The 22,637-nt window shown below is 48.6% G+C and overlaps 1 protein-coding gene across 3 annotated transcripts; it reads right to left on the reverse strand.

The window, feature by feature from the left end:
* Nucleotides 1-86: 86 nt before the first annotated feature.
* cyp7b1 (cytochrome P450, family 7, subfamily B, polypeptide 1) lies at nucleotides 87-19,279 on the reverse strand. 3 transcript variants are annotated; one of them, XM_085254282.1, is made up of 7 exons: nucleotides 19,048-19,279; nucleotides 10,956-11,092; nucleotides 3,771-4,367; nucleotides 3,025-3,231; nucleotides 2,768-2,946; nucleotides 1,841-2,152; nucleotides 87-1,745 (listed from the first exon to the last, which is right to left on the reverse strand). In XM_085254282.1, the coding sequence occupies exons 3-6, from the start codon at nucleotides 4,357-4,359 to the stop codon at nucleotides 1,859-1,861; spliced, it is 1,269 nt and encodes a 422-aa protein (XP_085110408.1). In that variant the 5' UTR covers nucleotides 4,360-4,367; nucleotides 10,956-11,092; nucleotides 19,048-19,279; the 3' UTR covers nucleotides 87-1,745; nucleotides 1,841-1,858. The 3 variants fall into 3 exon arrangements, with proteins under 3 accessions (XP_085110408.1, XP_085110407.1, XP_085110406.1); XM_085254281.1 differs by lacking the exon at nucleotides 19,048-19,279 and adding an exon at nucleotides 15,912-16,049; XM_085254280.1 differs by lacking the exon at nucleotides 19,048-19,279 and adding an exon at nucleotides 15,912-16,049 and having other exon boundaries at nucleotides 2,768-3,231.
* Nucleotides 19,280-22,637: the final 3,358 nt, after the last annotated feature.

Genomic DNA, 22,637 nt, shown 5'->3' on the forward strand with positions numbered 1-22,637 from the left:
CCTTCATGGCCAAAGAAAGACGCGAGTTTAGAGAGAAGCTGGTCGTGCTCGGCGTCTGTGCTGCTCAGGTTACATAACACCACGCGACACAGCACGTTACATTTTATTTTAATAATAAAAGACCAAAATCACCTGAAATGCATCAAAATACACATGTACGGGTATTACTGTGGAGTATCAGGCCCTCTGTACACTGGCACACAGTGTCTCGTCCACAGGCTGCAGTACAGGGACGGCTCACCCCCAAATCAACACATTTTAGAGTAATTAGTGCAAAGAAAATAGTTCCTGAATGAAACGCTTGTTAAAAGCTCGGTGTCGGTGCATCTCCTCACATCCCCGTGAGGGAAGAGCAGTCGGACCTACAACACACCTGATTTTGAGGTGAACTGCTCCTTTAACGGCGCCCTGCAGGTCCTCGCACAGTTCATCCACAAGTGGGACAGTTTCACATTAAATCTGTCAGCTGGTTCACTGTGCACTCACACCACAGATCTCAAACATCGTTTTCCACCTGCAGTCTGACGTGCTCAGCGTGCTGACACTAGGTGGCGCTACAGGAACAGCCTCACTGTCCAGGAAGTCCGGTGCAGGGTTATCATCAGCTGTTTTTACACGCTCCTCAGAGGGCCACGCCACCGCTCTGACTAAGAGCGTGCCGTTAACGGCTGACCTCGTTACATGCAGGTGGCACTGACTCGCTGCACCCTGTGGGACAAACACAGGAGGGTCTGACTCCAGGCCTCGAGGGCCGGTGTCTTGCAGATCTCACCCTGGGTCAGCACACCTGAATCACATGATTAGTTCATCACCAGGCCTCTGGAGACCTTCAAGACATGTAAGGAGGTCATCATTTAGTCTGCAGGACGCCGGCCCTCGAGGCCTGGAGTCGGACCCTCCTGATCTGACAAGTTTCCTTCTCAGTCTGCTGACAGCTTTAGGCTACGTCCACACGTATTTTTGAAAACTGAGATTTTCCGTTCTCGTTTAAAAAAATAAAATAAAATAAAATAAAAAAAAACCCGTCCACAGACGCAAAAATGAAGCAAAACACTGCTATGAACATGCCAAAGCAACAGGTGGCGATATATTCCTAACCGTGTTGGCCAATCAGAGGCCTAGAAGCCTGGGTGGGAAAGAGTAAACAAAGACGGGGCATAGAAGCAGAACAGAGTGCTGTTTGTGGAGGCACAGCAACTGTGTAAGCATGTAAACACTGCAGAGAGTAAAATTAACAGCATTTTGTCCACGTCCGCCACTGTAGAAGTTCTCAATCTAACGGTGTTCACAGCCGACTCTGAAGTACGCTGTGGACGCTTGTGTTTACGCAAAGCTAAGCTAACCGCGGCCGGACTTCCTGCACAGTGTGGACTGTTCCTTTAACTTTGAGAGCTGCAGTGTTAATATGAAAGCATGCAAATGCAACACTGTTTACCTGAAGCTCCTGGCTCATACAGTATTTACACCCCAGTGCTACATAAAGGTACATACTGGTAAACAGAACCGAGGCACAGAAAACAAGGACAATAACCACGGTGCAAAAATACGTACTAATTACTTTCGGTCTTCTTTTAAAACTGACGAAGCTTTAAGGCAAAAAATCCGACAGGCTGGAAGCTTCAACCTGTCCAGCGTCTCCACAGCCGTTCATGTGCAGCACGTCTGGTTCTTTCTGGTCTCTCGCTGTCCAGGCTGTGCACAGAAGTGCACGCCGCGAGGTCGGCGCTCACAGGGAACCAGGACGACTGAAAATGAAGCAGAAATTAGAAAAATCTGAGCAGAACGTGATCGAGAATTCTACGAACACCAGGTTGGATATGCCCGTGCAGAGCAGCCTCACCTGCTGGGGGGGTCCCCGTTAGACAGGCCGCAGCCTGTAGCGGAAGCGGACATCTTCAGCTGGTAGCATGACTCCCAGGCCGGCTCTGCTGAGGTCCAAGGTGGCTTTGCTCTGGCCCTCCTCCAACTCCAGGTCCAAGTAAAGCAGGATCACGGACAGGAACTGTTTGATCTCATTGATTGCGAAGAAACGTCCGGGACACTTGGTGGCACCTGAGCCGAAAGGCATGAGGTAATGCTTGAGCTTCTGGCCACGCTTGTAGAAGTTGGTCTTCTTCTGGCCGTTCTGCACGTAGCGGTCGAACCGGAACGTCTGACGGCACAGAGAGAAGAACGACAGCGTGACGAACAACAGTCAAACGTGGCATCCCTTCACTGCAAATGACTGTTACAGCTTCGGCTATAAGCCCTGAGAGGAAGAAACCACCGACTTAATAAACCTGGGCTCAGATGGAGCCCTGCCACAGAATGATGACCTTTCACCCCGTCACTCCTGGGACAGGCTGAGGTGCTGATAAGCTGGAAAGCGGAAGAAAAATGGATGGAAGATGGAGTTTGACTAAAATGCCAACAGATGGCACTATTGTTCCCTGTGCTGCTTTAATAACCCATCATTTCCCCCAACAGCAGATAATCAGTCTGTGTGGATTTCAAAGGTTTCCAGACTTTCCTCTTAATTTGGAGTTGATCACATGACTGGATGAAAACACCTTAAAGTTACACAAAAACCAGAACTGTGATTCTGCAGGGATTCAAGGCTTCAGGGGTAACAGCCCCTCTGAATACAAACGCAAAGAAAGACATGCCACGCTGTCATTTGGATTTTTTAAAGTCTCACCTTAAGGCAGGTATGTAATCAGTTCAAAACAACAAATGCATGTATTAAGGTGCACTGAGTCCTTTTAAGTTGAAAAGTGGTCCAGCGTACCTGTGGGTCCTCGTAGATCTCGGGGTCCAGGTGCATAGCCTGAGGGTACAGGGCAATGATGTCTCCCTTTCTGACGGCCGCCGAGCGCTCGGCATCCAGACGCAGACTGAAGTCCTCCTGAGCCACCCGGATGTTCATGGAGGCCGAGCACAGGCGGAGGCTCTCCTCGATGGCGCTCTCTGTGGAGACAGTCGGGTCAATGATCTTCAGGTTCACATCTCTAAGTGTACGAATGCAGAATCTCTGTGTGCACGTACCCATGTAGAGAAGTTTCTCCAGGTGCGCTGGGGTCAGCATCACATCCTTATCTCTGCTGAATTCCACCCCGCTGAGTCTCAGGACGTCCTCGAGCTCCCGACGGACGAACTGCAGTGCCTCAGGGTGACTCACCAGGTAATACGTGACCCAGAAAATAGCAGGAACCGTGTTCCCCAGAGACGCCCACAGGATGGCAAAGTGATGAGCTGAAAGTCAGCAGGATGCAGAATGTCATCCACAAAAAGCTTCCACGCAGCATTTACACTCAGGTCACAAAAACAATTATTGTCTATATTGTGGGCTGTTGAGCTGCCAGTGGCACTGGTACACTGCACAGGGAGGGAAGAAAGGCCTAAATCCATCAGCAGCTGCAAACACATAAAGCAGGCCGACATTACGCTTCTGCAACAGCCTCCACAAAACCCCCGTCAAGTATTTGGGACTGTGCTTAAAAGCCGAGTCAGTTCAATTTAGATGAACTCTACCATTAAATAAACATCATCATATAGAGCCAAACTTGGTAGAAGCTTGATGATGGAAACCAAAAGCATTTGGTCAAGGTGGGATTTGCTGAGGGACATTTATTAGAAGCGTTCAAAGAAGTGATTCAAAACTTGAAATGACCAAGACAAGTTCGCGCCCACGATGGGTGGATGTTAACCTCCGACCACAGCTGCACATGAGCCACTCGAGGTCTGGGCTGTAGGGCAGCAGAAACATGTTTGCACAGCAGCTAATTATCTACCTGCTTTGTCGAAATCCCTCAGCGTGTCATACTGCTCAAACATCTCGAATCGTGTCCTGATGAACTCTGAAGAATGTGACCAGCAAGACATCTGGTGCGGCAGGAAGTAGTTGATGAGCCTCTCGCGGATCGCCCTAGTCCGTCCCAGCAGCCAGATGGGTATCTGAGCGACGAGGAGCGGAAACATCTTGTCAAACTTGATGAAGTCCGTCTCCAGGACGCTCATCCCGCTGTGGCGGCTGGCGGATGGCGGCTTGCCGTACATGGTGAGAAAGGTCGCCTCGAACATGATCGAGTTGCAGAGCTTGTACATGTAGGCGGTCTTCCAGCTGCTCTCCTGGTCCAGGTAGTCCTGACGAAATACCAGCATCAGGTTACCCATCATGCTCTCTGTCAGGGGCGTGAGGTTATCCCCTTGGAGGAGAATGAAGCCGCGTGTGATCTGCTCCTTCAGGCCGGGGAACTTGCTAGTAACAGGTGGATAGCCAAAGGCAAATGATGCCACCCTGTTGGAGAACTCGTGAAAGTCCAGCTGCCGGCCTTGTTTGATGATGTTGGGATACAGTAAAGGATCCATGATGAAGGTCATGTATTTACCTGTATTTATAAAAGATGCAAACCGTATCAGGTGTTTAATCTCAGACTGGAGCTTTTTAAGATAAAAGGTCAGCAAGTCTATAAAAAGTTGGGACAGAGCAAAAAAAAAAAAAAACAGCTGGAAAGATCAGTGGTCCCGAAGAGAAACAGCTGGAGGAGCCGACTGATCACTTTGAGCATGTGCGTACATATATACACAAGATGGTATTCTCCTTCCTGTATATACAAGCGCGTATATACAGGAAGGAGAATACTATCTTCTAGCTCAAAGAGCAGTGGGAAGAAGTAACGTAGCTCAGCTCAGGCATGCAGCTTCTTCCTGAGTGTACGTAACATGTTCTATTATCATGCTGCCTCAGCCCATCACTGCATTTAAACCACGTCTTTATACACGATTTAACCCAAACACAGACTCACAAAAACCATTCCCAGACGTTCTCACCACGAGCACGTTAAAATCAACCATCTCTGTGGTCCAAAGGATCTTAAATATCAACTGGTAATAGATTACTTTGTGCTCTAAACATTATCTAACTCTAACAGCTCGAACACCAACTAACAAAGCCCTGAAGTTGTAATTATTTTGACTGTAAAAATAAGACATTTGTATGATGAAAATACCCATCTGTGTGTTATAAGAAGTGTCCTGAAAAGATAATTTTATCATTATTTCCTCACAGCTCGACACTAAAATGTCTGCAGAGACAGTTATAATCTTTAATTTGGTCATGACTAGGTGTCTGATATTATCAATCCTAAGAATTTATTCTGCTTTACCATTTCAGCTTTTTCATTTTCTACTTGTGTCTGCGTCCCATCATTCACCTTAATTCTGTCTTATTCATCACCTACATTATTGATAAGTTCCTCAGAATCATTCCCAGAAAAAACATATTAGTATCACAAGTAAATAATATAAAGTTTGACTATTTAGAAACCTTGAACATTGATATGTATAATGACCTGGAAACAGCGCACAGCTTCACTGGCTCGTGGTCACTCAGGTGATTGGGTATAGAAGGAGTGTGTCAAAAGTAGGGCTGCCACAAACGATTATTTTGAGTCGACTAGTCTGCGATTATTTTTGCGATTAGTCGACTAATCAGATCATCATCCATTACAGCTTATTGCACCAGCAGCATCTGCTCTTATATAACTATCATTAGCTTACAGCTTTAAGTGTTTAAGGTGCTAACTAACAATAAAGACAAGATGATAGTTTATTAAATTTTAATGAAATTTGCAGATTGTTTCGGTGAAGTTTAATAAACTCCTTGCTATCTAAAATATAACAGGACACTGGAGTAAATTCTGGAGCATCTCACACTTCTGATAATCAGCTGTCTGCTTGACGTTTATTCAGCTGTGTAAAAACTTTAATCTCAGCCAAACCGATTTACTCAGGAACAAATAAAATACTGAAAAAAGCCAAACAACAACATTTTTAAGTTCTCTAAGTGACTCATATGTTTAACCTGAGTAGCGAAAGATGGCGGTGGGTTTGAAAACGATGTGCCGGGAGTCCAGTGTTCTCACGGCTCTAGTGACCTAGCCCCCGGCTAGCTATCGAGCTAGTGGGTAACAGACGTCTCCGAAAACGTCGGAGCGCTTTTGAAAATATGCGGTGTCTTGATAAACTGAGCAGATATTTGAGGTTTACACAGCTACATTCTCGCCTGAACATATGTTAAACATTTATTTTGTGACCCAGAAAGAATAATAAGAGTAATATTAAAACTAACTAGCTGCCGCCATTGTTGGAAACTGAGCAGTAGTGATGTTCGATTCGTGAACGAATCGTTCAATACTCAAGAATCAATTTACTGACTCGTGAATCATGATTCACAAGCCCAACTGACTCACTGACTCATCCCTGTTGCTGTTAGCAAACTAATTCCATTAGTAGAAATATATCTAGCTTATAATTAAAATTGTGGGGGGGGGGGGGGGGGAACAACAGCCAGTTTCGTAACAAAAGCATTTCTGCTCTGAACTGGAAGAAAAACCCCTGAGTAGAAGCTCACATCAAGAAAATAGCTCCTCCGTTCACAGTAGCATCGTGCTGCTAACATGCTAACATCACATTTGAGCTACTCACCCCCTCCCTCCTGTGCTGAATCAAAGAGCGAGCGAACGAATCACTCAGGACTCACTCACCCCCTCCCTCCTGTGCTGAATCAAAGAGCGAGCGAATCACTCAGGACTCACTAACCCCCTCCCTCCTGTGCTGAATCATAGAGCGAGCGAACGAATCACTCAGGACTCCCTCACCCCCTCCCTCCTGTGCTGAATCAAAGAGCGAACGAATCACTCAGGACTCGCTCACCCCCTCCCTCCTGTGCTGAATCAAAGAGCGAGCGAACGAATCACTCAGGACTCACTCACCCCCTCCCTCCTGTGCTGAATCAAAGAGCGAACGAATCACTCAGGACTCACTCACCCCCTCCCTCCTGTGCTGAATCAAAGAGCGAACGAATCACTCAGGACTCACTAACCCCCTCCCTCCTGTGCTGAATCATAGAGCGAGCGAACGAATCACTCAGGACTCCCTCACCCCCTCCCTCCTGTGCTGAATCAAAGAGCGAACGAATCACTCAGGACTCACTCACCCCCTCCCTCCTGTGCTGAATCAAAGAGCGAGCGAACGAATCACTCAGGACTCACTCACCCCCTCCCTCCTGTGCTGAATCAAAGAGCGAGCGAACGAATCACTCAGGACTCACTAACCCCCTCCCTCCTGTGCTGAATCAAAGAGCGAGCGAATCACTCAGGACTCACTAACCCCCTCCCTCCTGTGCTGAATCAAAGAGCGAGCGAATCACTCAGGACTCACTAACCCCCTCCCTCCTGTGCTGAATCAAAGAGCGAGCAAACGAATCACTCAGGACTCACTAACCCCCTCCCTCCTGTGCTGAATCAAAGAGCGAGCAAACGAATCACTCAGGACTCACTAACCCCCTCCCTCCTGTGCTGAATCAAAGAGCGAGCGAACGAATCACTCAGGACTCACTCACCCCCTCCCTCCTGTGCTGAATCAAAGAGCGAACGAATCACTCAGGACTCACTAACCCCCTCCCTCCTGTGCTGAATCAAAGAGCGAGCGAATCACTCAGGACTCACTCACCCCCTCCCTCCTGTGCTGAATCAAAGAGCGAACGAATCACTCAGGACTCACTAACCCCCTCCCTCCTGTGCTGAATCAAAGAGCGAGCGAATCACTCAGGACTCACTAACCCCCTCCCTCCTGTGCTGAATCATAGAGCGAGCGAACGAATCACTCAGGACTCGCTCACCCCCTCCCTCCTGTGCTGAATCAAAGAGCGAGCGAACGAATCACTCAGGACTCACTCACCCCCTCCCTCCTGTTCTGAATCAAAGAGCGAACGAATCACTCAGGACTCACTAACCCCCTCCCTCCTGTGCTGAATCAAAGAGCGAGCGAACGAATCACTCAGGACTCGCTCACCCCCTCCCTCCTGTGCTGAATCAAAGAGCGAGCGAACGAATCACTCAGGACTCACTCACCCCCTCCCTCCTGTGCTGAATCAAAGAGCGAACGAATCACTCAGGACTCACTAACCCCCTCCCTCCTGTGCTGAATCATAGAGCGAGCGAATCACTCAGGACTCGCTCACCCCCTCCCTCCTGTGCTGAATCAAAGAGCGAGCGAATGAATCACTCAGGACTCACTAACCCCCTCCCTCCTGTGCTGAATCAAAGAGCGAGCGAATCACTCAGGACTCACTCACCCCCTCCCTCCTGTGCTGAATCAAAGAGCGAGCGAATCACTCAGGACTCACTCACCCCCTCCCTCCTGTGCTGAATCAAAGAGCGAACGAATCACTCAGGACTCACTAACCCCCTCCCTCCTGTGCTGAATCAAAGAGCGAGCGAACGAATCACTCAGGACTCACTAACCCCCTCCCTCCTGTGCTGAATCAAAGAGCGAGCGAATCACTCAGGACTCACTCACCCCCTCCCTCCTGTGCTGAATCAAAGAGCGAGCGAATCACTCAGGACTCACTAACCCCCTCCCTCCTGTGCTGAATCAAAGAGCGAGCGAATCACTCAGGACTCACTCACCCCCTCCCTCCTGTGCTGAATCAAAGAGCGAGCGAACGAATCACTCAGGACTCACTCACCCCCTCCCTCCTGTGCTGAATCAAAGAGCGAGCGAACGAATCACTAAGGACTCACTCACCCCCTCCCTCCTGTGCTGAATCATAGAGCGAGCGAACGAATCACTCAGGACTCGCTCACCCCCTCCCTCCTGTGCTGAATCAAAGAGCGAGCGAACGAATCACTCAGGACTCACTCACCCCCTCCCTCCTGTGCTGAATCAAAGAGCGAGCGAATCACTCAGGACTCACTCACCCCCTCCCTCCTGTGCTGAATCAAAGAGCGAGCGAACGAATTACTCAGGACTCACTAACCCCCTCCCTCCTGTGCTGAATCATAGAGCGAGCGAACGAATCACTCAGGACTCACTCACCCCCTCCCTCCTGTGCTGAATCAAAGAGCGAGCGAACGAATCACTAAGGACTCACTCACCCCCTCCCTCCTGTGCTGAATCAAAGAGCGAGCGAACGAATTACTCAGGACTCACTCACCCCCTCCCTCCTGTGCTGAATCAAAGAGCGAGCGAACGAATCACTAAGGACTCACTAACCCCCTCCCTCCTGTGCTGAATCATAGAGCGAGCGAACGAATCACTCAGGACTCGCTCACCCCCTCCCTCCTGTGCTGAATCAAAGAGCGAGCGAACGAATCACTCAGGACTCACTCACCCCCTCCCTCCTGTGCTGAATCAAAGAGCGAGCGAATCACTCAGGACTCACTCACCCCCTCCCTCCTGTGCTGAATCATAGAGCGAGCGAATCACTCAGGACTCACTCACCCCCTCCCTCCTGTGCTGAATCAAAGAGCGAGCGAACGAATTACTCAGGACTCACTAACCCCCTCCCTCCTGTGCTGAATCATAGAGCGAGCGAACGAATCACTCAGGACTCACTCACCCCCTCCCTCCTGTGCTGAATCAAAGAGCGAGCGAACGAATCACTAAGGACTCACTCACCCCCTCCCTCCTGTGCTGAATCATAGAGCGAGCGAACGAATTACTCAGGACTCACTCACCCCCTCCCTCCTGTGCTGAATCAAAGAGCGAACGAATCACTCAGGACTCACTAACCCCCTCCCTCCTGTGCTGAATCAAAGAGCGAGCGAATCACTCAGGACTCACTAACCCCCTCCCTCCTGTGCTGAATCAAAGAGCGAGCGAACGAATTACTCAGGACTCACTCACCCCCTCCCTCCTGTGCTGAATCAAAGAGCGAGCGAACGAATCACTCAGGACTCACTCACCCCCTCCCTCCTGTGCTGAATCATAGAGCGAACGAATCACTCAGGACTCACTAACCCCCTCCCTCCTGTGCTGAATCAAAGAGCGAGCGAATCACTCAGGACTCACTAACCCCCTCCCTCCTGTGCTGAATCAAAGAGCGAGCGAACGAATTACTCAGGACTCACTCACCCCCTCCCTCCTGTGCTGAATCATAGAGCGAACGAATCACTCAGGACTCACTCACCCCCTCCCTCCTGTGCTGAATCAAAGAGCGAGCGAATCACTCAGGACTCACTAACCCCCTCCCTCCTGTGCTGAATCAAAGAGCGAACGAATCACTCACTCCCTCCCTCCCTCCTGGCTCACAGCTGCTTCTTCTTCTTCTTCTTCTTGGTTGGCAACCAATGTTAAGGCGCATTACCGCTCCCTGGCTCACAGCGCAGTGGACATTTAGATGAGAAAATGTATATTTGACACACTTAAGGAAAATACTAATAAAATACAAATAAACAAAATAAATGTTTATTAAGCAATTTTGATAAGAAATTGCTTAATTTTAGAAATGTTTTTGCTCTTTTTTTCTCTATAAAATAGTTGGGGGTTTTTTTTGGGTTTTTTTTAATCATTCATCTTAGCAGTGGGATTTACATGAAAAGGGAAACAAATTAAGTTTGAGTGAAAATGTAAAATTTTTGCACTCTCTGGTCAACTGACTCAGTGAATCAAATGACTCAAAACACCCGATTCACTTTGGTGAGTGACTCATTAACACTCGATTCAGCAAAAAGAATCAAATTTACCATCACTACTGAGCTGGGCGGTGCTATGAATTCTGGTACACAGCTTCTTCTTCTTCGGGGTTTAACGGCAGCTGGCATCCTTGTACATGCAGTGCTGCCATCTTCTGTTTCAGTCCGTTATTACACTCTTAAATCCTGCTACTTATTCCTGCGTCTTTTGGGATCTTACAAAGCTTCAAACGACGCGTCGACTATTAAACTAGCCGTCGACGATTTTGATAGTCGATGTAATCGTGGCAGCCCTAGTCAAAAGCAAAGATGGACACAGGCTCACCCTGTCACCTGCTCCGTAATAATCTGTGCGTCACACTTGTATAATTTACAGGATTTTGATTTTTATGAATGACTGAAGTGCAGCCCTGGACTGTTTTAACGAGTTTGTGCTGCTAACGTGCAGACAGGCCGTCTCTCTTTAATGGGGCTGGTAGGGACGCTGGAAATACCAACCTGCTATCTGGACGGTAAACACATCTCCAAACTTCCTCTTATGTTCTTTCAGAAATTTGTGGGCATCTTTCCCAAACTCCAGAGCTTTTCCAATGAAAGGAATCCAGCCTTTTATTAAAGGGGGCTCATCTTCTCGTCTGCAAGCAACACACAAGAGAAACCACATTATTTCACCTCTGTGAGTTTGACATCAAACAGTTTATCTGGTGTCACACAGCGTGTCTGATCTGAACTTTGAATCCTCCTGTGGACGGAGGCTCAGGTGTTCCTGTTCACTGAGATTGTGAAACTGTAATAAAGGGTAACCTCAGGCAGAAAAACACTCCCTCCTATAAAACACCTTCAGAGTCTGCTGCGGTTATTAAACAGACGTCTGCCTGCTGTGAGCTTCAGGATCTGTTTTCTATCGGCTCGCTGCTGTTCGGTCAGCTCACATGTAAACTTGCTTTTAAACAGAGAATCAGTCAGTGCAGTTTGATTTAATGCAAGGAGCCTAACATGCTGCATCAGCCCGTGTGTGCACTGTGCCCCATTCCCTGGATTAATGGCCGTAATCCTGAGCAGTCCGGTGTTTACCCAGAGCTCTGCCGTGGAAGCCCGAATGTCGTGAAGGCATTTCTCAGGAAACACGAAAACGTGTCCGGGCCAGTCACAATCTGAGCTCGACTTCCTGACCTAACATCAACGGTTTAAGCGCCGAGTCTCCACTTTGATCCGAGTTACAAACCCTAAACGAGCTGCGAGTGCAGAAAGCCAGAAACACTCCACCCAGCTCCACGTTTGGACAGAAAGGTTCAGTTTGATAACACAGCAGGAAACAAACTATCACAACAAGCGTCACATTTACAGGGTTCATGCCTCAACAAGACTCCGATGTTCTGCATAATTAGCAAACAGGGAACGAAACCCTGAATTAATGAGGGACGAGGACACAGAATGACTTCAGCTCTCTGCCAGAGTTTGCAGCCGGATCACCTCGAAGCAGTCGTCGGTCACAGTGATGCTCTGTGTTCACACTACTGATGGACTCGTGTACACAAACAAGCACACACAACGTGACCCCAGAGAAGTGCAACACAAACACAGCATTTCTGAAAGCGATGCAAAGTGAGGCCTTTCTCTCCGAGCTGCTCCCTCCAGGAGTCACATCTTCTGTTCCAGCGTCCTCCTCTGTCACTGCATGTCCTCCTTCGCTACGTCCACAAACCCGAGGCTTTCCTTCACTCATTCCTACATTTACATCTGTCTTAATCACCTTCACCTGACCTTCAGGTAAAAAGGACGCACACAAAGGCAGAAAGTAACGAGATGTAAACAGATGTCTTTAAACGTAGCCAAGGAGTGAAACTAAGACTCCGCACGACTCCCACGGGCCGTGAGAGGAATCGTGACTCCGGGGGAACAAAGAGAAACGCGGCCCTGCCGGGTCCGAGCTGAAGGGCGCCTCACTGCCTCGAGAAAACAACTTGTACAAAGGACCGAGCAGCAGGGTCATTACTGCGCCGCATTCATGCGCAGCGGCTGGAAACGTTCCACCCTTTAACCAATCTGAGGTTCCCGCTGTGAGTTTCCTCCTGAGCTGCTAAGTGTTCCCCTGCACTTCCAGTCTTTGTGCCTCACACTGAGAGGAACTTCCTCCTGGGAGCAAAAGGTCACGGGACACCCTGGAGGCGGCCCAGTTGTCTTCAAACACAGACAGGAAGCCTTTCATTGGGGCCAGACAGCCAAACATCGCCGACACCATCAGTTAATCTGCTCTCATTACGTCATCTGAATACAAAACAACTTTATTTCTATCGCACTTTTAAAACCAAAGGTAAACTAAAGTGCTTCACAACGAGGTTAAAACACAACAGATATCTGAATCAGACCAGAGAACCGGGTGTGAGTCTCTCCCGGTAGCTGGTTGGGTGTAAAGTATGAGTGCATCTGCAGAACGAGTCACCTGACCAACAGCCGGTGTGTGTGCACTAACGTGCGGCCAAACCTAACGAAGCCGTGTCTGCACATGCTCAAACATCAGCCTCCCACCTCCAGTCACTCCCTGCAGAGAGATCCCTGCGTGCCTTTCTATCCCACGCTGTGCCACGTGACCACACCGTCCGTCTCATCCAGGTGAAACCCGTGAAGCCGGGTTACTGATATTTCAGAGACATCGTCCCGTTTCATGTGCTCAGTTTAGATGAACCTGCAGCAGCTGTGTCAGACTGCAAAGTGTGGAAACTGAGGAATGACGCGCTGTGTGTCGGTCCAGACACCGAGTGTCCGCTGTGAGACGCCGAGTGTGTCAGAGACCAAGACGTGGAGGCGATCGGCGCTCTGAGAACGACCGCGGGGACAAAGAGTTCAAGAATGCAAGACAGAAATATTTGGAACATCCCACCAGATGGACATCAGCGCTCCCACTCAGCTGTGGGAATCCAGCATAAGGATCCAGAACAGGACAGAGCTGGACGGAGCGTGCAGTCTGAGGAGGCACTGTCCTGGAACAGCAGAGTTTGAAGCCTGAGCGTTTAAGTCCTTACAGTCGTTCGAAATGCTCGGAAACTCTGGATGTGCAACCACAAATCTGCTGCGAGAAGAAAGAAACCAGAGAAATCTGCCTTCAGAGTTTCTGTCGATGCTGCAGGATTCTCAGGGTTAGCCGCTCGCTTCAAACGCTGAGTGAACGACGTCACTCGTGAGCCGAGGGCGTCTTCAAACACCCCACACTGTTCTGGAGTCAGCTTCACACCAGGCGCATCAATCAGATGCTCCTCGAATGATTCGGTGCCGACCAAATTCATCCAAACGTGGCTCAGAGATCTCACCTGTCCCACCTGCAAAAGCATTCGTCTATACTGCGCTGGAGCCGAGCACAAGCCGAAGGGAAGCCAGCCGTTCCCAAAACGTGTGATAAAGGCTGTGAGTGGCGTGCTGCTGTCCTCCATGATGGTCCGCCTTGCACCAGCGCTGAGAACCATGCGCTCCTGCTCAGGACGCTGAGCATGTGTTGAGCAGGAGGGATGGGATGACGTCCCGCTGCATCAGAGACGGGATGCATCCCATTTCATTCTCATCTTTGGAAAAAGCAGCCGTCTCACCTGCTGATCTGGGGTCAGCTGAAACAGGTGGCTCCCATAAATCACGGCTGCATTTCTCCCCCTCACCGTACGCTCCTTCCCTCCAGCGGCAGGAGTCAACTTACTTAACCAGTGATCGCTGTCTACAGGGCAAACAGCTGTAACTCGCTGCAGTCGCCCGGCGCGGCGCGAAGGATGAGGGTGATGTCATGGTTCCTGCTGGAGGTGGGAATCACCATACATCCCACGATACGATGTTATCACAATACTTAACGCACGATACGATATTATCACAATATTTAACGCACGATACGATGTTATTGCAATATTTAACGCACGATACGATATTATTGCAATTTTTAAAAATATTTTGCGATATTCAGATTCTGTCCATAAAGTTAAACTTTATCAATATTCATTTTATCTAATATCAAAGTCTCACACTCAGTCTTTCTCTCATTTCAGTTTTATTGTTGACAAACTGAACGGTTTGTATTACAGTCTAGTCCCACTGAACTGAAAACATCTGGTACAATTACAGCTATTTATAAAAACTATGCAATATGAAAACTATGCAGCCCCTTCAGCAACTGAAGAATTTGAAAGTAAATTAAAACAAAATATAATTTTACATTAAATAAAAAAGTTTTAAACTTAATTAAAATAAAACATGTCTTAAATTAAAATAAGTAAACGGTCATGTTTATTGCTGCCATAAGAAAAGTTAAACACATTTGGACAGTGTCAGGATTGTTGCTCAGAAAAAGGATCAACATGCTCTGAAGTCAGAGCACAAAAACCTTTTTTGTAACAAAACATCGATTTCTGCTGTCCCTGTATCGATACATTATTAGCAAACAAAATATCACGATACTACACAGTATCGATTTTTCCCCCACCCCTAGTTCCTGCCATTAGTAACTGGGATGACCACGCTGGACCGATTTCCCCTCTGCAGGGCGATGACGGTTTGCCCCTCTGGTAATGCTGACACGTCCTCACACCCTCACTGCAGGAGTTTTGCGGCCCTCGGGTTTCTCCACCTCAGCTGATTGTTTTGCTCTTCTGTGGTTCATTAACTTTCACTGATTTGCTGCCTGTATTTTTCTTTTGCATTGATCGTCTCTCTGATCTGCTTCATTCATCTTATCGATGAGTCTGTCACCCGAGGATCATCGAGATGAAGCTCGATACCCGAAAGCTCAGTGCTGACAGACCTGAAGTCCTTCTGCACGAGTTCTGGGCTCTTCATCAGACCCGGAGTCTCCCGAGGGGAGCAGAAGCCTCTCCTTCAGCTACAGTTGTCCTGAGGAGGAGGTTTTGAGGAGATTCACGGCTGACCAGCCTGCGATACTGGGGTAGGGGCAGGTCACCATCCACCTGAAGCTGCCTCTAAGACTCAAACTAAGACTTCAGCGCAGCTCCTGTAGCGTCTCTGTGATGCACCGGGTCTGTGCGTGAGTCTGAGCTTCTCCCCACTTTGACCTCTGGTCGTCTCTCACTCAGTGACCTCATCCTCCATCTCTTTGTTTCCTTTCGTGTGCGTGTTGATCTTCTTCCACTTCCTGTGGCAGCATCGATCTCAACACACTTCCATCATGTGCCCGAGTCTGGAACGGGACAACGAGCACTTCCGTCCCGCAGTGACCCCAGGCTACCCCACCCTTTGCTTCGCTGCTGGGAAACATTACAGTCGGACTAGCAGTGAACGTGACCCGGGTCAAAACTACAGAACAAACACGAAAACATCGTTCATGAAAAATGTTACAATGCCGATAATCACCGACACGTTTCAGAGCCAACCAGGAGCTCCGCGTGCAACAACTTTTCTCATCAACACAGACACGAAAAATCAGAGCCGAGCCGAGCCGGACAGAGATGCGGGCGGACTCACCTCGTCCTGCCGCGCAGGACCAGCAGGAGCAGCGGCAGGAGCAGGCCGAGCACCAGCAGCAGCAGCGGGGACATGATCCTACCTCTCTCCGGGACTCACACCGGAGCGCTACTCTGCGGGAGCGCGCACACACACAGATACACGCGCACATCACCGGAAGCTTTCAAAATAAAACACACCAACTTCAGTTTGTTTTTATCGATCATATGGATGCCACATGTAAATGGTAAATGGCCTGTATTTGTATAGCACTTTTACTAGTCCCTAAGGACCCCAAAGCGCTTCACACATCCAGTCATCCACACACTGGTGATGGCAGCTACATTGTAGCCACAGCCACCCTGGGGCGCACTGACAGAGGCGAGGCTGCCGGACACTGGTGCCACCGGGCCCTCTGACCACCACCAGTAGGCAACGGGTGAAGTGTCTTGCCCAAGGACACAACGACCGAGACTGTCCAAGCCGGGGCTCGAACCGGCAACCTTCCGATTACAAGGCGAACTCCCAACTCTTGAGCCACGATCGCCCCATGTGACACACAGAATACAAAGTTATAAGAACAAAGATAAAAACGAGGCCGCGAAGACTCAAATCTCCTTCACTGAGTGCGTGTTCTTCGTGGATGTGGGGTTGGAGTGGAAGCTCGCTGTCAGCTGGGACAGTTGCAGTCCACGCCTGTGAAAACGGAGACCACCAACACTGTTAGGGACCGTGAAAAGAGCTCAGGCAGCTTTCTCTCTAATCACATCACCGTGTCTGATGAAGGGATGAAGGCAGATCAGGGTGTTTCCTTTCATGAGACCAAAATATACCTGACCTAATAAATACGTCTCTGGGAAGTAAAACGAGTTTCATGGCTGTCACAACACTGCAGAGCGTTGTGTGTGTCGTCCTGTTCTGTCTTATCTTGTTTATTTGTGCATTTGTTTGCACATTGCACTTTACGTAGTCCTGTGTTTGTGTGTTACATGTCTGGTTGAAATGACAATAAAATCTGTCGATTCATTTCAATGAGAGTTTGTTTGTGGCAGAGACCAGCTAAGAGAACAACAGCATCCATTATTAACCAAACTTTGGATTTGCAGACTCAGCAGGTTTTGTTTTTCCACACAGTTAATCCAGGAAAGGCTTTAAAGTCATGCAGAAGTCAGACGGCCGAGTCCGCACCGCCTGCACCAACACACCGAGTTACATCCTGAGAGGACAGAAAACTGGCTTTCATGAAGTGATGCTTCTCAGCCGGGGAAAGCGCCACAGTGTTACTGATGATCGGTAACAGTCAAAGAAGTTCCTGTAAAATTAGCTGAAGTGCAATAAGAATACTTGTGACATAAAAACCAAAAACAATCATTTTAAGTGTTCTGTGAGTCTGTGTGCTCGGGCAGACTGTAACAGGAAGCAGGCCGAGCCAATCGAAACCAGATATTTGGAGGTACATTCATGGCTTTTCTGTCTCTGTATGAAGCACTGCCGTGTACCTGATAAAACACCGCCTCTCCTGAAAGCCTAGGAAACAAGCACTGCAAACAGCCGAGTGTGTGCGTGTGTGTTGTGCTGACATGAAAACTACTATCTAGGAACAGGAAGGAGACAGAACACGAGCTGAGGCGCTGCTCTGGTTCTGCAGCGTGACATAATGTAAGTGTAAACCTGCTCAGTGCACACTCACAGAGTCAAAGTCCACTCACAGAGGAAGCAGCGAGTCCCTGCTGTGTACCTTCTGCCTGCCAGACACGCGAGCTGTGCTCCACCCGCCAGCGGAGAAGAACAAAGGCCACGACTTCATGAAACTGCTGCACCGAGTATCAACAGGAGGACGTGTTTTTGCAGGGCACAAAAGAGAGACTGCAGTTTGGTGAAAGAGCCTCTGTAATATCTCTGATCTCAGATAACGTAGCTTTACAAATCATGGCTCTTACACCTGTGTTTGCGCAGGTAAATGTGTTTTAGATGAGTCCAGCGTGCAAAGGCAGCCCTCCCTGTATATGCAGGAGAAACCGGTCAGATGACCTGTGAGCACAGCTCCATAATTCAATTAACCTCTTAAGAGCCAAGTCTACCTGATCTCCTGCCTTTTGCCCCTGGAGGGAGGGGGGGCGTTGGGGCTTAAGAGGTTAAAGGGAAGTTGCAGAAGTCCAAAATCTCCTCAGCTGGAGACAAAAATTACATTTATTCCCCAAAATCAAGTTTTGAGCTCTACGGACTGAGAAATTCTGACATTAGAGAGAAACCACCAATCAGAACAGACGATGCACAACGAACACTTAGAGAAGAATTTCCTTTTAACAGGAAGAACTTTGTTGGAACATGTTTCTGCAGTGAACTTTGCCGCTGGGATTCGCTCACAGATTTCACCTGTTGACTCTAAATCTGGACACTGTTCCCTGTTTTTTAGTTTGGAGCGTCTCAGTACTGGACAGCCTGGATGACCGAACAGGTTTCAGCTTTTAAGTCTGTGAAGCCAAACTGAAGGCAGGCTTTTGTTGGTCCTGAACTGATGCTCGACGATCACTCCAGAAGGAAACTGAATCAGGAGCAGAGCGCCGATGCTGAATGTCTCTGAACATCCACTTTAGACATTCTCATCTCGACTGTTTCCCACCAAGTCTGTCAGCGACGAGTGTGGAGAGAAATCATCTCAATCTGAGAGTGAAGGCATCCCAGCGTGATGGGTGACCAGTGCCGGCTTGTGTAAAGAGACATTGCTCAAACATTTCTGAGACAGAAACACGCTTTAACGTGTCTCTGGCATTAGCGGCTCATGTGTTTGGAGATCGGCCGCTCCTCTTTACAGATCAGGAACTTTGCCACCTGAAATAAAAACATTAACGATCAGTGAAACAGCTGTTCTTAAATGTTTCTGTTATTATCGTTTTATTTTGTCGTCTAACCAGGGTCAGGTCTGTAAGTGAGCCGTGGCCACAAGCAGCACATGTTTGTCTATCAGCGTTAATGAAACACAAAGACAATAACAGTTAGTGGGAAATCGATAAAATTCCAGACGTGTTGACACATGAGCGAAACCCGACGTGGAAGCTTAACTCACATCAGTGAAACCGCTGATAAGAGCCTGTGTGAAGCTGCCAGCACAAACACAAGCAGTCATGTCACGCTGGTCCTGTGCAGAGACCGTTACCTGTAAACTCACGTTGCATGTCCTCTGATTACACCAACATTTGTTTCTTCTGCTCTGCACGGCTTTTATTTTGGAGGCGAACGCCGAGTTCTGCACTAGATGTGCTCGTCCTCACGCGGACAAACTGTCCCACAGCTGCTTCACAACAGATCCAGAATATGTCTGTTAAGTTACAGCACGTCAGCGATGACCTGCAGAAACACACAGTGCCAGCGTGGGCGCACGGACTCAAACCCTCGGCTCGCCGGGCCTCTGGGCTGGGATCGGGGTTCACGCTGTGATTGTCTGACCTGATTCTGCTGAGTGAAAGTGTGCGAGCAGCGGGTTGAGTTCAGTGCACGTGTATGTGCAGCCAACAGCCTGCAGTGTTAGAGGGATGACCCCTGTGGGCCGACACGAGGCGACAGCAGGAAGGAAAAACTCCCTTCCAACAGGAAGTTAAGAACCCGGATCAGGGTTGGGTTGTGAGAAAGGAGAGCATAAGGAAAGAGGACGTTTCCTCCTGTGCCATCAATGTGCAGGAAGTTACAGCTGTTCAGCCTTCAAAATAAAAGCCCAAATACTCTCAGCAACAGTTTTCAATTTGTTCGGTTATTTTTGAAACAGAAACGTTTGTATGGAGGTCAGAAGGAGTTTAATGTGTAGCCAGTGCTTTGTGCTGCATTTTTCTGAAGACTGTATATAAAAGATGGACATAACCACGACACAACATTCCTTGATGTTAGGATTTGTTGGAAAGCGACCTCCCAGATGTTTTTCTGTGAAGCGTCTTCTATTCTTTCTGAAACCGTTACGCTCAGAGGCGGGCTGAGGTCTCCAGTTGGAGCCTCGTCAGGCGTTTATTGAGATGCGTTAAACGTCGTGGGGCTGGAGCTCTGTCAGGACTCACTGAATAGATGCAGGACTTCAGCTCTCTGCTTGAGCAACAGTGTGAGAAAAAAAACTCTGTGAGCTTCAACATCACATCTGATGTAATCCGAGCGTTCCCGCAGGAGGCCGGCTCTTGTTGGGAAAGCAGCCGTCTGGTTCTCATTAACGGCTCCGAGCTTCACGTAGACTTCCACAAAATTGGATTACACTGAAAAGACGTCACTGATGTCTTCGTGTGGCTCTCAGCACAGTCATCGTTAACTATGTGAGGACGATGAATCATGACACTGTGTCAGGAAATGAACGAGGATCCAATTGCAGGCACTCATTGAATGTGGTTTATTGTAGAACAAAAGTGGAAATGGCAAAACGGAACAAAACTAATCTGTACTGAGACAAACTAAACTACTGAACAGCAAACATACACACAAAGGTACATGATGGTGACAGCAGGGAAACCACACAGCAGATACGCAGACGGCCCAACGACTACAACAACAGAAGACACGGCTTAAATACACTCAGAGAACAGGGACATTACACACAGGTCGGGAACACAGCTGCAAGTAACTGACAAGACGAGACAAGGAAGGCAAACTGAATACACACATAAGACACGGACTTTCACAATAAAACAGGAAACAAGAAACCATCACACAAGGACGCAGACTCGACACAGAGGCAGACAGAATATAACACATGGACCTCAAACTATGCTAAACATGAGACACAACCGAAGAACAAATCCTTAAACACAAAAACCAGAAACAGAACCAGCAGAGCACACGAGCATCAGAAAACAAACCGAAACACAAGAAACGACCCAGAACCGTGACACCGTCACAGGAAGCTCCTGCTCAGGTTCTCGGCTGGAATGAGTCTTTGATGAGTCAGCGTTTGCTCGGCGTCACAGACTTTCAGGCTGAAGGCTTAAAGTCAACACAGTCCTGTGAATAAAGAAGTCTGTGTGACTGTACGCTCGATCGCAGCTCGAACGCTCAGAGGAGGAAACTGGATGATTAAACACCCGCGTCCGTTACTCTCACATCCTCCCTCTGACCTGTCAATACTTTAGCCCCACCCTGCAGTACTGTGCAAAAGTCTCGCGCCACTCCTCATCTTTAAAAAGGAGCCAGACAGTGCTCTTCATCAGCAGTTGGCTGCATTTTCACAGCAGCTTTTTTTATTGAGCCATTAACTCTGACCTGAGGTTCAAGCAAAGAAAGCTGTGGCTGTAGCCCAGAGCAGGAATCTGCCAATCAGAAGGTTGGTAGCTCGATTCCTGGGATATCTGATCCTCGAATGTCCGAAAACCAGTAAAGCTCCACCAGCAAACCTCCACCAGTAAAGCTCCACCAGCAAACCTCCAACAGTAAAGCTCCACCAGCAAACCTCCACCTGCAAACCTCCAACAGTAAAGCTCCACCAGCAAAGCTCCACCTGCAAACCTCCACCAGCAAACCTCCACCAGCAAAGCTCCAACAGTAAAGCTCCACCAGCAAAGCTCCAACAGTAAAGCTCCACCAGCAAAGCTCCAACAGTAAAGCTCCACCAGCAAACCTCCACCAGCAAACCTCCAACAGTAAAGCTCCACCAGCAAACCTCCACCAGCAAACCTCCAACAGTAAACCTCCACCAGCAAAGCTCCACCAGCAAACCTCCAACAGTAAACCTCCACCAGCAAAGCTCCAACAGTAAAGCTCCACCAGCAAACCTCCACCAGCAAACCTCCACCAGTAAAGCTCCACCAGCAAACCTCCAACATTAAAGCTCCACCAGCAAAGCTCCACCAGTAAACCTCCACCAGCAAACCTCCACCAGCAAAGCTCCAACAGTAAAGCTCCACCAGTAAAGCTCCACCAGCAAAGCTCCAACAGTAAAGCTCCACCAGCAAAGCTCCACCAGTAAAGCTCCACCAGCAAACCTCCACCAGCAAACCTCCACCAGTAAACCTCCAACAGTAAAGCTCCACCAGTAAACCTCCACCAGCAAACCTCCACCAGTAAAGCTCCACCAGCAAACCTCCAAACCTCCTTTTGTTCTGCCCGTTGTGCAGCTGCAGTAAGAGGATCTTACGTGGTCAGTACACACAAACAAAACAGTGAAGAAGGTGCAGCAGCGCCTCTTCTTTCTCAGGAGACTGAAAAGATTTGGCATGAGCCCCCGCATCCTCAGGACCTTCTATCACTGTGCCATTGAGAGCATCCTCACTGGATGCATCACCACCTGGTATGGCAACAGCACCGCCTACAACCGCAAAGCTCTCCAGCGAGTAGTGCGGTGCTCTGAACGGATAATTGGAGGTGAGCTTCCCTCCCTCCAAGACATCTACAGGAAGCGGTGCCTGAGGAAAGCGGGGAGGATCATCAAGGACTCCAGTCACCCCAGCCATAAACTGTTCAGACTGCTTCCATCAGGAAGGAGGTTCTGCAGCATCCGGTCCCGAACCAGCAGACTGAGAGACAGCTTCTTCCACCAGGCCATCAGACTGCTGAACACGTCATAGACACCTCAGCTTCACTACTGGAACTTCAACATTATGCACTCCATACTGTACAGTAACGCCACTGTTTTGCACATGTCTCACTCTGTATATTTTATATATTCTATTATTATTATTATTATTTTTTTTTTTTTTACTATTTAATTTGTAAAAATGTGTATACACACACACACACACACACACACACACACACACACACACACACACACACACACAC

This window comes from Mchenga conophoros, linkage group LG18 (genome assembly GCF_057382185.1).
Source record: "Mchenga conophoros isolate Kocher_MC1m ecotype Shallow Benthic linkage group LG18, M_conophoros_male_GT1.1, whole genome shotgun sequence".
Lineage (NCBI taxonomy): Eukaryota > Metazoa > Chordata > Actinopteri > Cichliformes > Cichlidae > Mchenga > Mchenga conophoros.

Excerpts from the sequence above, each read along its gene's own strand:
- cyp7b1 (XM_085254280.1), bottom strand. The coding sequence starts at position 15,985 with ATGTCCCCGCTGCTGCTGCTGGTGCTCGGCCTGCTCCTGCCGCTGCTC. Across the intron at positions 3,232-3,770 it reads GAGGGATTTCGACAAAGCAG|CTCATCACTTTGCCATCCTG; the intron begins GTAGATAATTAG and ends GCTGACTTTCAG. Across the intron at positions 2,153-2,767 it reads AGATCTACGAGGACCCACAG|ACGTTCCGGTTCGACCGCTA; the intron begins GTACGCTGGACC and ends CTGTGCCGTCAG.